The following is a 12647-nucleotide window of genomic DNA, read 5'->3' on the forward strand; positions in this document are numbered from 1 at the left end:
GACGTGGTGACTCTTAACACTCTCGTCAAAGGACTTTTATTGGTCGGAAGGATCCCAGAGGCAGCAAAGCTGTGTTGGAAGTTGTCCACGGAGCAACTGTGCAATCCCGATGAATATACGTATACTACTATGCTTAATGGGTTATGCAAAGCTGGAGGTACTCTTGAGGCGCTCAAATTGCTCAGTCTATTGGAAAAAGGAAGTTGCAAACCTAATGTTTATGCTTATAACATAGTTATTGATGGTTTGTGCAAAGATAGAAAGGTTGACGATGCTCTTCAACTCTTCTCCACCTTGGGTGAGAAGGGGATTTCACCCGATGTTGTTACCTATAGTTCAATAATTGAGGGGTTATGCAACCATAGTAGAGGAAAAGAGGATTTACACGGGCAGACAATTTGATCAATTGTGTCTCTTTCGCGAACGACTTACTCTTCAGGCAACAATAATGTTTGCCTTGCCTGGACTGGACCCCTCCAAACACACGTCTCCAAGGAATGTACAAATGTTGCCTTGCCTGGACCCCTCCAAACACACGTCTCCAAGGAATGTACAAAGTTAAACGCTGTTTAAATAAAAATAACAAAATGTACTTAATTGAAAAATAATAAAACTTTTTATATGATTTATGTAAATTTCAAACTTTTTATACTAATATGAAATAAATGTGAAAGATTTTGTATGGGTTATATATTTATCCCGTTAATTAGGTTAGAGAATGAGGGCCGCTATTTTTTTCATGGTGGCGACTGCATCTTCTTCTTAATCTTCAACATGAAGCCTTTGCGGATATTCGCTCTCACAATATCCGGGCAGTCTGTTCCATGGTGGCGGAAGTGTGCAACGGAAACGAAGGAAAAGGTCTTTTGAGTGATATGTATGTACTCCCTCCGTCCCACTCAAGATGACCACATTCTTGAGTGGCACGGAGTTTTAGAAAATATTGTTAGATGGAATAAAGTAGAGAGAGAAAAAGATAGTTGAATATTTTAATAAGGAAAGAGGAAAGAGGAGGTTATTTCCAAAATTGGAAAATGGTTATCTTGATTGGGTCAAAGGAAATGTGATCATCTTGAATGAGACCGAGAGAGTATTTAATTAAAAGTCTTTTAGATTCAAATGCTAAGACCTTCTTCTTTTTTGTTGTTATTGGTTGAAATTTTTAAGAAATGTAACGAAAATGAGATTGAAAAAGTTGGTAGGATGTGCGTCCTACTTTTAAAGTATTGGTTTTATAATAATATGTAAATGGGAATACGTTAATGGAATGTACGATCTACTACCAAAAAATGATAAAAAGTGAAATGTGATAAATTTTGTGGAATAAGCGGAAATAGAAAAATGTGATTAAATTTTAGAGACAGATGGAGTAATTTTTATACTACTTACATGTTTCATTTTAAAAAACTTAAATTAAATTATAAGTAATTAGTGTAATTAAATTAGTATTTTAAATATAATAAAGAAAACATAATTAATTTTAAATATTGTAATTTTCACTTAATATAAAAATAATACAATTTAAACAGGTTAAAAATTAAACAAATACTCACCAAAACAATTTTTAATAGAGTATTAAACTTGGTTATCCATCATTTTTAGAGTATTTAATAAAAGTTGTTACCATCCATGGTTACCATTCAGAATTGATTTTAAACATTTAACAAATTCATGAATAAATACTCTTTCTGTTGTATGTGTGATTGATCGTCGAGTTACTGAGCTTGATTGAGCTCACGAGCTGGAAATGGAATGAAGAAGCCGTCGAGGTTCAGCAGCCGTCGGATCTCCTTAGGATTAGTTAGTTTTAATCTTGGCCGTTGATTGTACTAGCAGTTAGATTCAATATAAAGGCTGTTAGTTAGTTTGTTTTCATTCATTCTTTCTCATTTGTGATATATAGCTCGATTCAAGAGTGATTCAATAAGATTTCCAATAAGATTTGGAATATTTTATGTATTGTTATATGAGTTAATGATGGGAGAGTAAAGTAGGAGAAATAAAAAAAGTAGAGATAGAGATAGAGAGAGTTTTATTTAACAACATATTACAACCAAAAAATGTCACTTGGTGCAGTGATTGGGAGATATGTTACTTAAATGTCGATATGCCTCCTTGTTTCATCTCTCCAACCTTTTGGTTCCTGATTTGATTTGCATAGTCTTCCTATAACTTGACATCATAGAAGCCCTCTTGCAAATTTTAATTTCCATCAATTATATTAATAGCGCTTACATATACAAATATAAATGACGGTTTGATATACGAATATACATGTTATATTTCAACATATTTAATGCATATCTGAATATTACTAAATTAAAAAACTTTTATTTCCATTAATATAATTAAATTAAAACACACAATAAAATTGAGGCTTCAATGCGGCAGTTTCCGGCAAATATAATTGAGAATTCAGCAGTTAAATGTATATAATGCAATATCTTTTTTTTTTAGTATAAATTTAAGAAAAGTTAAAAAAGGTACCTAGAAATAAGTGTAATTCTAGGCTTAAATATGTAGTTCATGTTACATATTTCATTTCAAGACAGCCCTAGAATATAATATTGGCCTGCACTGTTTGAATGGGCAATAACACTAAGGACTTGTTCACTTAGTCATTTAGGAAAACTCATATTTATAACTAGGACATAATTGAATATGGATGGCCCACCAATTAATGGATCAAATATGTTTATTCGGTATATGAGATTTGGGTGAGTTATCATGGGGGCCCCACCAATTCTGGTTAACTTTCAAGCATAGAATTGAAAATCACGTACTTTGGAAGTTTTAAAACTGGAGAATGTTTAGATGAATAGTGCGGGCCGTGTTTTATATATTGGGTTTCACTTAAAAGTTGAACACCTATATTTCACCAGTTTTGAGCCCAAAACTGGTGAAAACCGACAAAGTGAACGATAAATCAATTCATCCGATGTTGGTTGTTTTCATATCTTACATAGGTTGTTGTGCCTAGAAATGAGATGAATACTCCACAATTGCCCCTGTGGAATGTGAATATTTTTTTTTGGATAAGGGCATTTTAGTTAGATCGATAGGACTAGGGATGTCAATTTAGCCCGCAACCCGTGGGCTGACCCGAATAGCCCGCCAAATTTATAGGGTTAGGGCTGAAAATTTCCAGCCCGATAAAATTACAGCCCGATTAGCCCGCACCCGATTAACCCGCAACCCGTTAGGGCCAGACCCGAAAACCCGATGGGCTGGCCCGGAAACCCGATAAAATTTATATTGTTTTATTTGTTTGACTCTAATTCGACACTTCATTGATTATTTTATAATACAGATTACTGAAAAAATAATTTTCCATTTTATATATTAAATATATAAATTATATATTAAGTTTTTATTAATATAATAATAGATAAATGAATTAGAAACTTCAAATTCACTAAAAAAATATATTTAAATTTCTAAACATGCTTTAAAATTTCTTATGTTTATGTTTTATGTTGCATAAATCTCAAATATTAGTATTTGATCATGTTAATATTTGAGTTTACGCATATATCTCAAATTTATCATAATTAAATATTTTACATTTTATAAATATAACTAATTTTCACAATTATTTATTGGATTGATCGCATGTTAATTTTATCGGTAGCAACCCGATTAACCCGATGGGCTAGCCCGAAACCCGAGCTTTTAGGGTTAGGGCTGAACTTTTATAACCCGAAAAAATAACAACCCGATTAGCCCGCACCCGATTGACCCGCAACCCGAATATGGTTGGCCTGAAACCCGGTGGGCTGGCCCGATTGACATCCCTAGATAGGACCCATTCAATTAAATGATAAATAATTCATGGAATTCTATTTATGATAAAATCATGAGATTTAACTGTACAAACTATATAAATTTAATTATGAGATATAGTCTTATTAACTAAACAGCCTAATAATATATGATTGGTTAGCAAAAGAGGTTGAACAAATCAAAACTCAAGATTACTATTACAGTTTTAAAAGCTTCTTTTTAGCTATACACACCACGTGTATTTATTTCATTAAACCTTTCATATTAAAATTGTTTCCCAATTATTTCATTAAGCCTCTTTGCCAACTGTTTCCCTTTTCCTCACTTTCAAATTTCAATTTCACCTGCTGATTAGGGAAGATGAGCAGAAGGGCTGCTGTTTCTGCAATCGATCTCATTCATGGAAAAGGATTTCTCAATCGATGGTCTCATAAATCGGGTGTTCTCTCTCCTCTATCCTCTCTCTTCTCCTCCAAGGCTTTTCAACCTAAGCGGCGCCCAATAGATTTCAGTACTGTTAAAGAATTAGATGATGCTATTAAATTGTTTGGAAAAATGAAGAGTATGCGGCCTCAGCCTTCTATTCGAGTGTACAACAATCTTATGAGTGTTAGTGTAAAGATTGAGCAGTATTCTTTTGCCCTCAATGTGTTCGACGAAATGCTTCAAATGGGTTTCCCGGTTGATATGTACACTATGAGTATTGCAATTAACTGTTGCTATCACTTGAAAGATATATACTCTGGTTTTGCTATATTGGCTTTCTCTTTTAAGAGTGGTTACGAACCAGATGCTGTGACAATCAGCCATCTCATTAAAGGGTTGTTTTTAGAGGGTAAGGAGGCAGAATCTGTGAAATTATTCCAAAAGGTTCTGGATTTAAAACTTTGCGAGCCTGATCAGGTTATGATTCTGCACTTGATAGATGGGTTATGCAAAACTGGACAGGTCATTGCGGCTTACGATTGGGTTCGTAGATTAGAAAGTTGTGGGCTGAGGCCCGACGTTTGGGCTTATAGCGCATTAATTGATGGGTTCTGCAAGGTGGGAAATGTGGATGGCGCTTTGCCACTTCTACCTGAGATGACCAGCAAGGGTATTTTACCCAATGTGGTCACATATAATGCACTTATTGATGGATTTTGTTTGAAAGGTGAAGTAGATAAAGCAAAACAGTTATTAGATTCCATGGTAGAGATGGACCTGAAACCTAATATTTTAAGTTATAGCAGTTTATTAAATGGATACTGTAAGAAGGGGCGTGTGGATGAAGCTCGGCTTGTTTTTCATGATATTTCATGTAAAGGTTTGCTGCATAATGTGTTTACCTATAATACTATGATACACGGATTATTTAGTGCAAATAAATTTGCCGAGGGCTGGAAACTTTTTGAGAATATGGAAGATCAACAAATGTGTTTTCCTGACTTGCATACTTATACTATATTGTTGGATGTACTGTGTAGCAATGGAGAGATGGATAAGGCTGTTTCATTATTGCGCCTGATTGAAGATAAAGGATTTACCCCTAATATTGTTAGTTACAACAGCTTATTGAATGGATATTTCAAAAAGGGAAGCATGTATGAAGCTTGGCTCCTTTTTCTTGAAATTCCCAATAAAGGCTTGGTGCGAGATAACCGTATTTATAATACCATGATACACGGATTATTTAGTGCAAATAAATTTGGCGAAGGCTTGAAACTTTTTCAGAATATGAAAGATCAACAAATGTGTTTTCCTGACTTGCGTACTTATAATATATTGTTGGATGGGCTGTGTAATAATGGGGAGACTGATGAGGCTCTTTTGTTGCTGCGCAAGATTGAAGATAAAGGATTTACCCCTGACGTAGTCACGTACGGTGCTCTCATAAATGGATTATGCAAAAATGGAAAACATGGCCTTGCGAGACATCTTTTCAATCAACTTCAATCATATGGTGTACAACCTAATGTTCAGATATATACTATAATCATTGGTTCATTTTGTCAAGAAGGGTCTTTCGAGGAGGTAAAACGTTTGCTGTTAGAGATGGAGGATCGCGGCTGTGGACCTAATCGTGCAACATACAATGTCATCATCAGGAGTCTGCGAAAGCAAAACAAGGCTCACAGGGCAAGATCATTCATGGAAGAAATGCGTGAAAAGGGATTCTCTACTGATTCTGCAACTTCTTCGGTGCCAAGTGGAGATGATATTTTCCTCAAATTTATGAAGGACCTTGCATCCAAGGAAATTGTATCCTAGTCCGTATCAAGTGGAGGTTAGTGACATTATCACCATTCTTTATGCATACTAATACTGTACGATTTCGAACTTAGTTTTTGCCATTCAGTTATTGTCTTTTTCAAGAGAGTTTAATCTGAAACTTATATATTGAAACTGCTGATTTTAGTTCATTTTATGTTTGTTTCTACGCATGCTTTGTTGTTTCTAGTGCAGGGCGAGGATCGATGCAGCCCAAGAGGTTTATGTCTCGGAGCTTCAAGCCGGATTCAATTTTTTGTATGCTTGTGATGTATGAGTTCCTTAATGCTGCTGCGTGATGCAATTGAACATGCGAATATGATCAGAGTATATTTGTTTTCAAAACTTGTTATATTTGGATGAGCTAAATGGTTAGTTGCTGAGGATTCTATCTACATTTTGGTAACTGAGAATTCATTTTCATTTTGTGCTTTTACATGACTCTCTGGTTCTGTCAAACCATTCCGGCTAAGAGAAAAAATGGGTTAGGTCAAGCTTGTTCCAATATCATCCAACAAATATATAGCAATATAAATTCTTATACATAGTGTGAAGTACGTGATTGAATTATTAAGATAAAGATAGTTAAGATATTAGTACACTTATTACACAGTTTTCACCAATGACAGAATTGGAAACTTGTGTTTCCAATAACAGTAAAAGGGCCCATTTTGGCATTCTGAAGAAACTGAAGGTGAGCAGGATAAGTCCACCTCTGTACTAAAAGGGCCCTTTGCTGCCTAACTTGAATGCATTTCAACAAGTAAATTCTGGTAGTCAAAATAGTCCGCGAAAAGACTCAGAACCTCTGGAGAACATATGTCAATATAGCAATCCTGCATATCATTGTAAAGAGATACAGAAGAACGATCGACCAACATAGTGAGGGTGGTCGTATCAGTATCATAATATAAGAGCTCTTTGGTTTCAGGATCAATTGCCATAAACAGCTCCGAGACAAGATTGATGTGTTAATAGAGACGGCTTTAAGAACATCGCTCACAGTATCACATCAAACCATCACAATACAATTCAAGCATTTAATATCAATATATAAACAAACAGATTCAACGCCCAAATTAGAACTTGTGCGCTCTAAAGTATCTGTTAAAATAGTAGTAATAAGGAGTACCATGTCACACATACCATCCAAACTAGATTAGCCTACACCTTCAAGTGGTGTCATCAAATAGTGGTGGCTCCAAGTGTGCATCCCCCTCTTGCAATCATCTCTTTCAAGACAAGAATCGCATCGTCCAACTTATTCCATTTGAGAAGACCTTGAACAAAAACGTTGTATGTCACTGTATCGGGCAAGCACCCCTTGTTCACCATTTGTACCATCAAATCCTTAGCCTCTTCTATCTGCCCTTCTTTGCAAAGTGCACCAATAAGGCTTGTATATGTTATAACACTAGGCTGCAAATTTCGGGAAGGAAGCTCGTTAAACACATCCTTTGCTTGTCTGAGTTTACCATCATTGCACAACCCTTCAATGAGGATATCATAAATTACTATGTTTGGAATGATGCCTTTGTTTTCCATGGTATGCAACATGGAAAATGCTTCATCAATACGATGAGCACTACACAAACCATGTAACAAGATCCTGTAAGTAATTTCAGTAGGAAACACTAGTAGAGCTTCCATCGCTTTGAACAGCTTTAACACCGGCCTTCACAAAATAAGGCTTCTATCATTGAGAAACCGCATTGTGCTCTAACCCTTTTGTGCGAATCAGGGTAAAAATACGACTGACTTCATCAATTCGTCCCAACTTGCAGTACCCATTCATCAAACTAGTGTAGCTTCTAACATCAGGCTTGATGCCGGATTTCACCGCTGATTGGAAAATGTGTCTAGCCTTATCCATTTCTCCCTGTAAACAATATCCATTCACCAACGCATTGTATGTAACAATGTCGGGTTGAACATCAATTTGCCTCATCTTGACCAGCATATGCTCGGCCTCTTCCATCCTTCCCTCTCGGCAAAGAGCATCTACAAAAATATTACAAGTAACCACATTTGGGAAGACCTTATGCGATATCATCTTCCTTATCATGTCTTCAGCCTCTTTTCCTCTACTATGGTTGCATAACCCCTCAATTATTGAATTATAGGTCACAACATTGGGTGAAATTCCCTTCTCACCCAAGGTAGAGAAGAGTTTGAGAGCGTCGTCGACCTTTCTATCTTTGCACAAGCCATCAATAACTATGCTATAAGCATAAACATTAAGTTTGCGGCTTTCTTTTTCCAACTCACTAAGCAATTCGAGCGCCTTAGAGTACCTCCTGCTTTGCATAACCCATTAAGCATAGTAGTATACGTATATTCATCGGGAGTGCACAGTTGCTCCGCAGACAACTTACACCACAGCTTTGCAGCCTCCGGGATCCTTCTGACCAATACAAGCCCTTTGATGAGAGTGTTAAAAGTTACCACATTAGGCTTATACTCACGCTTGAAGAAACTGCCTAAAATCGCAAACCCAAAATCAGGCATTTTCAGTCGGCAGAAGCAATCGGTCGCAATAGTCAAGGTGTAGTGATTTACAGGAGCACCCCTTTGAAGCATTTCGTCGAACAGGTGAAGTGCAAGTGAGTATTGCTTTATCTTGACCACGGCACTCAGTAACTTGTTGAAATCAACAACAGAAGGGGGCGGATGCATTCTCAACATATTCTGGAATTGATCGATGGCATCATCGGGCTCACGTATGCAGCTGAAATCGAATCTGGGAAATGCGGAAAAGCATCGAATTTGATGGCTGGCGCTGAGAAATGAGTGATAAAATAGGGGTTTAAACGAACAATTTGATAGAAATCTTCGGAAGATCATGGCTGGTTTTGGGTTAATTTAGGTAGCTTTTCATGGATTTCAATTTTCTGTTTTGTGGATCTGGAATTATTTATATTTTTAAAAATATTTAATTGTTGCATACAGTTCCGTTTAATTAATGTAATATAGAAATCTTAATAGTTAAAACAGTACCCGGTATTAATTTTCATACTAATCCTTAAAAACGTTTTCTATCAGTAGTATTTAATTATTTATCTAGTCACCTTAAATATACCATGTAAAACGTATAGTTGTATTAGCATAACCAGTAAAACAATGATTCCAACAATGAGAGAGAGAGTAAAAGAGAATTAACGTTCCTGCTCATCCAATTAAAACGATGTGCAGAGGAACTTATATTCAAGTGATCTTCGGAATTTTTTGAATGATCTTATAAAGAATATTGATCATAAATTCAATGAATGCATGCATGAATTCAGGCCCAGAGCATGTTGGGGACCACAATGATCTCTTAATTCTACTCTTGTTAGTGCCGCAATTGACCTTTTGAAAGATGAATGAAAAGTCCTTAATGCCCTTTTTGGAAGAAAAATGGAAAGATGAGGTGTCTTCTACTTAAAAATAATTTTTGAAGGCAAAAATAATTAGACAAATAATAGCCCAATAAAATGCTAACTTCTTGAAGAAGTGTTAAATCACATTTAAATAGTGCACTACCATTAAAAAAAATTTATAATTAAGTTATTAAATTTTTATATTAATTAGCCTTATATTTGAGTTAAATTGGAATTGTGCTAGAGAGTTTAGTTTGCCTTCCATTTATTTAGGTTTAAATTGAGATTTAATCATTTATTGCAATACTTTTTCTCCTAATTAATTCACAAGCTAAACGACAACACATATATGTAATGTTTACAATTTCCATCCTATATTTACTCAATTAAAGTTTTTAGTTATTATATTTTAATTCGCCTCTAATTAAACTATACTACTAAGTTTATAGATTAAACTAAGGAATAAGATGACATTATATGTATTTAAAATTAAATCTAACCTAGTATAACTTCTTAATATAAAGAGTAGTGTAAATTCTCACATTATTCAAAACAAACAAGATGCATAAAATATTATCGTTATTTTAAGTGATAGTAGTAATTTACTTTTTATACGTATATGTGGCGGGAAGTAAGAAATTTATTCTTTCCAATATAAAAAAATCATTTAGTCTTTGGAAATGTATATCAAAGTTATGCTATGGTCTGAAATTAAAAGAAAGAAATAAGCAATCAACTAAAATGTGATTATTGGATAATACAATTTTCTAACTTGACTTCTCAAAGAAGTATTAAATTTATATGATTTAAATTATTCATATATTTAATGTGGATATGCTTAATATTCCATATATTTTTTTAAATTATTTTTTATAAATTAAGCTATTAAATTTATATATTAATTTACCTTTTATTTGGATTAATGACTTGCATAGCACTTTCAATAAACATCTTTACTCACACATATTTTCTTTATTTGTATATCTTATTCTAATTAATTCATACTCTTTGATCATTAGTCACAGATCTTATTTTTGTCATTAATTTTATTGTTTTTACTTCAATTAGATTATAAATTAAAATTGCATAAATGTTTCTTTCACTGGGGAGTAGTAAATTCTTCATTTTGAGTGAGACAAGATAAGTACATTTCTGTTTTTTTAAATCTCCATATTGCTTTCAATTCTTATTTTCTATATATTTATTATATTTTATATTCATTATTTGAAACTCTTATGTCTCGTGCATAGCTCGGGTGTTAATACTAGTGATAATAATGGTCGCCCATAAAATTTATGTTTAAAAACAAAATACTCTATCCGTCCCTAAAAATAGACAATATTTGAAATGGTGCGGATTTTAATACATAATTGGTAAGTAAGAAAGAGACAGAAAGAAAATATAATTGATGTATTGTTAGTGGAGAATGTGACCCACCTTATTAAAAAAATTAAAATAAAATTAGTCTATTTTTAATAGAAATGATAATTGTGGTCTATTTTTAAAAGACGGATAAAGTATATCATAAAATGAAAAGTGAATATATTTTTTCTTTAGCTTCAAACAATGAATGAAATCTAGCTATACAAAAAAAGGTTTGATTTTTTCAATCCGTTCTTTCATAAAAAAAATTGAGCTTAGATTATTAAATTTACGTATTTATCCAAATAGATCAATAATAAAAAGAGAAATGCAACTTAAAATTGTACTCCAGCTTGTAATTAAAATGGGCTGGGCTGCAATGTACATTTTTTTCAGCCCAAGAACTTTTCTTTTTCTTACAGGCTTGGCCCAAATATTACTTATTTTTTGTTTTGGCCCTAATAAACTGTTGATCAATTAAAATTTCACTTAACGGTTGCCGACATGCTTGATGGTTTGAAATTGAAACCATGGTAGAAGTTAATAGAGTACCATCATAAAATCAATGGATGCTAAAATCATAAAATCAGTTGATGCTAAAATCATAAAATCAATTGATGCTAAATGAAGTAATTCATTAGACTTATATAATTGTTTTAATATCTTGAGTATACATATGTAAAACATATGTTTCATTTTTCCAATAGCTATAAGTCCTCTCTCTTACTCACCATCTGTGCACACTCCAATCTCATGCTCGATGATGACATGCTTTTTGTCAATTTTATGGTTGATAATAAGTGAATAGATCGGAATTTGACCATACTTCATAATTGAAAATGACTATTCTTAATATGCATATACACTAGTATTAGTAACTAGTAAGTCGCATCATTTAACTTGGTACATATTCGTAAATATGCCATTGGAAAACTTTGGATGAGATAATTGTAAAATTTGAAACCGGATGGTATATAATTCCGTTTTCAAAAATTGCGGGATCAGTCTAATTTGACCAAACTTCGTGATATACGTATTTGATAATTTCCCCTAAAATCAGTATCGATACATAGAGATTTAACAAATAAATAAGAACTTGTACCCCCAATAATTTATTCTAGGGTATAATATACATACCTAAGTATGCCTGCCAAATCTAATTCCTTTTTTCAGATTTTTCGATTTAAAAATAACCATTCGAACCTAACAAAAAAATTTAGTTTCCAAGAAAATTAAATTGAAAATAGAACGTTATATCTCAAACTCTATACCATCCTACAATTACCTCGTTTATCAAACGTATGCATCAATTTAATTGCAAAAACAAGTTAACAACATCAAACGTAAACTTAATTAGTCCATTCAATTAATTAAATATCAAGTTTATTTCCACCTAAAGTACAAAAGTATATAAACATATAGTAACATCAAACGTAAACTTAATTAGTTCATTTAATTAATTAAATATCAAATTTAATTCCACCCATAGCTCACTAGTATATAAACATATCAATAACGAACTATACCATAGAAAACAAAGCAACAATCTCTTATATAGTTGTACTATACTACTTCACTACCATCAAAATTAGTGAGCAAAACGGCTTCTTGGTAGAAAAAGACGATCTTCTTCATCGCTCTCATCGTTGCGATCTCCATTCCAACTTCGTTGGCCCACAAACGAAGATCCCGAAGATCGGATGACCCGAACTCAGACGATGCGGAACAGTACTTGAGAGATCTTTGCTCTGAAACCGATAAATCAGACGCGTGTTTGAATATCGTTAAATCGGAATTACACCGATTTAACCACATTATTGGAGACATCAACGACAAAATAATCGGAATTACACCGATTTCTACAAGGAAACTAATCACCAATAAAATTGATCA

At 33.6% G+C, this 12647-nt stretch overlaps 1 protein-coding gene and 1 pseudogene across 2 annotated transcripts; one reads left to right on the forward strand and one right to left on the reverse strand.

The window, feature by feature from the left end:
- Positions 1-4067: 4067 nt before the first annotated feature.
- Positions 4068-6465, forward strand: LOC121777554 (pentatricopeptide repeat-containing protein At1g12620-like). Of its 2 annotated transcripts, none has more exons than XM_042174851.1 (2): positions 4068-6049; positions 6224-6465. In XM_042174851.1, exon 1 carries the CDS (start codon positions 4144-4146, stop codon positions 6031-6033), a length of 1890 nt encoding a protein of 629 aa, XP_042030785.1. In that variant the 5' UTR covers positions 4068-4143; the 3' UTR covers positions 6034-6049; positions 6224-6465. The 2 variants fall into 2 exon arrangements, with proteins under 2 accessions (XP_042030785.1, XP_042030784.1); XM_042174850.1 differs by having other exon boundaries at positions 6229-6465.
- A 302-nt stretch (positions 6466-6767) lies between these two features.
- LOC121777555 lies at positions 6768-8935 on the reverse strand (annotated as a pseudogene).
- Between the last annotated feature and the right edge of the window lie 3712 nt (positions 8936-12647).

The sequence above is a fragment of the Salvia splendens genome, chromosome 18, assembly GCF_004379255.2.
Source record: "Salvia splendens isolate huo1 chromosome 18, SspV2, whole genome shotgun sequence".
NCBI lineage: Eukaryota > Viridiplantae > Streptophyta > Magnoliopsida > Lamiales > Lamiaceae > Salvia > Salvia splendens.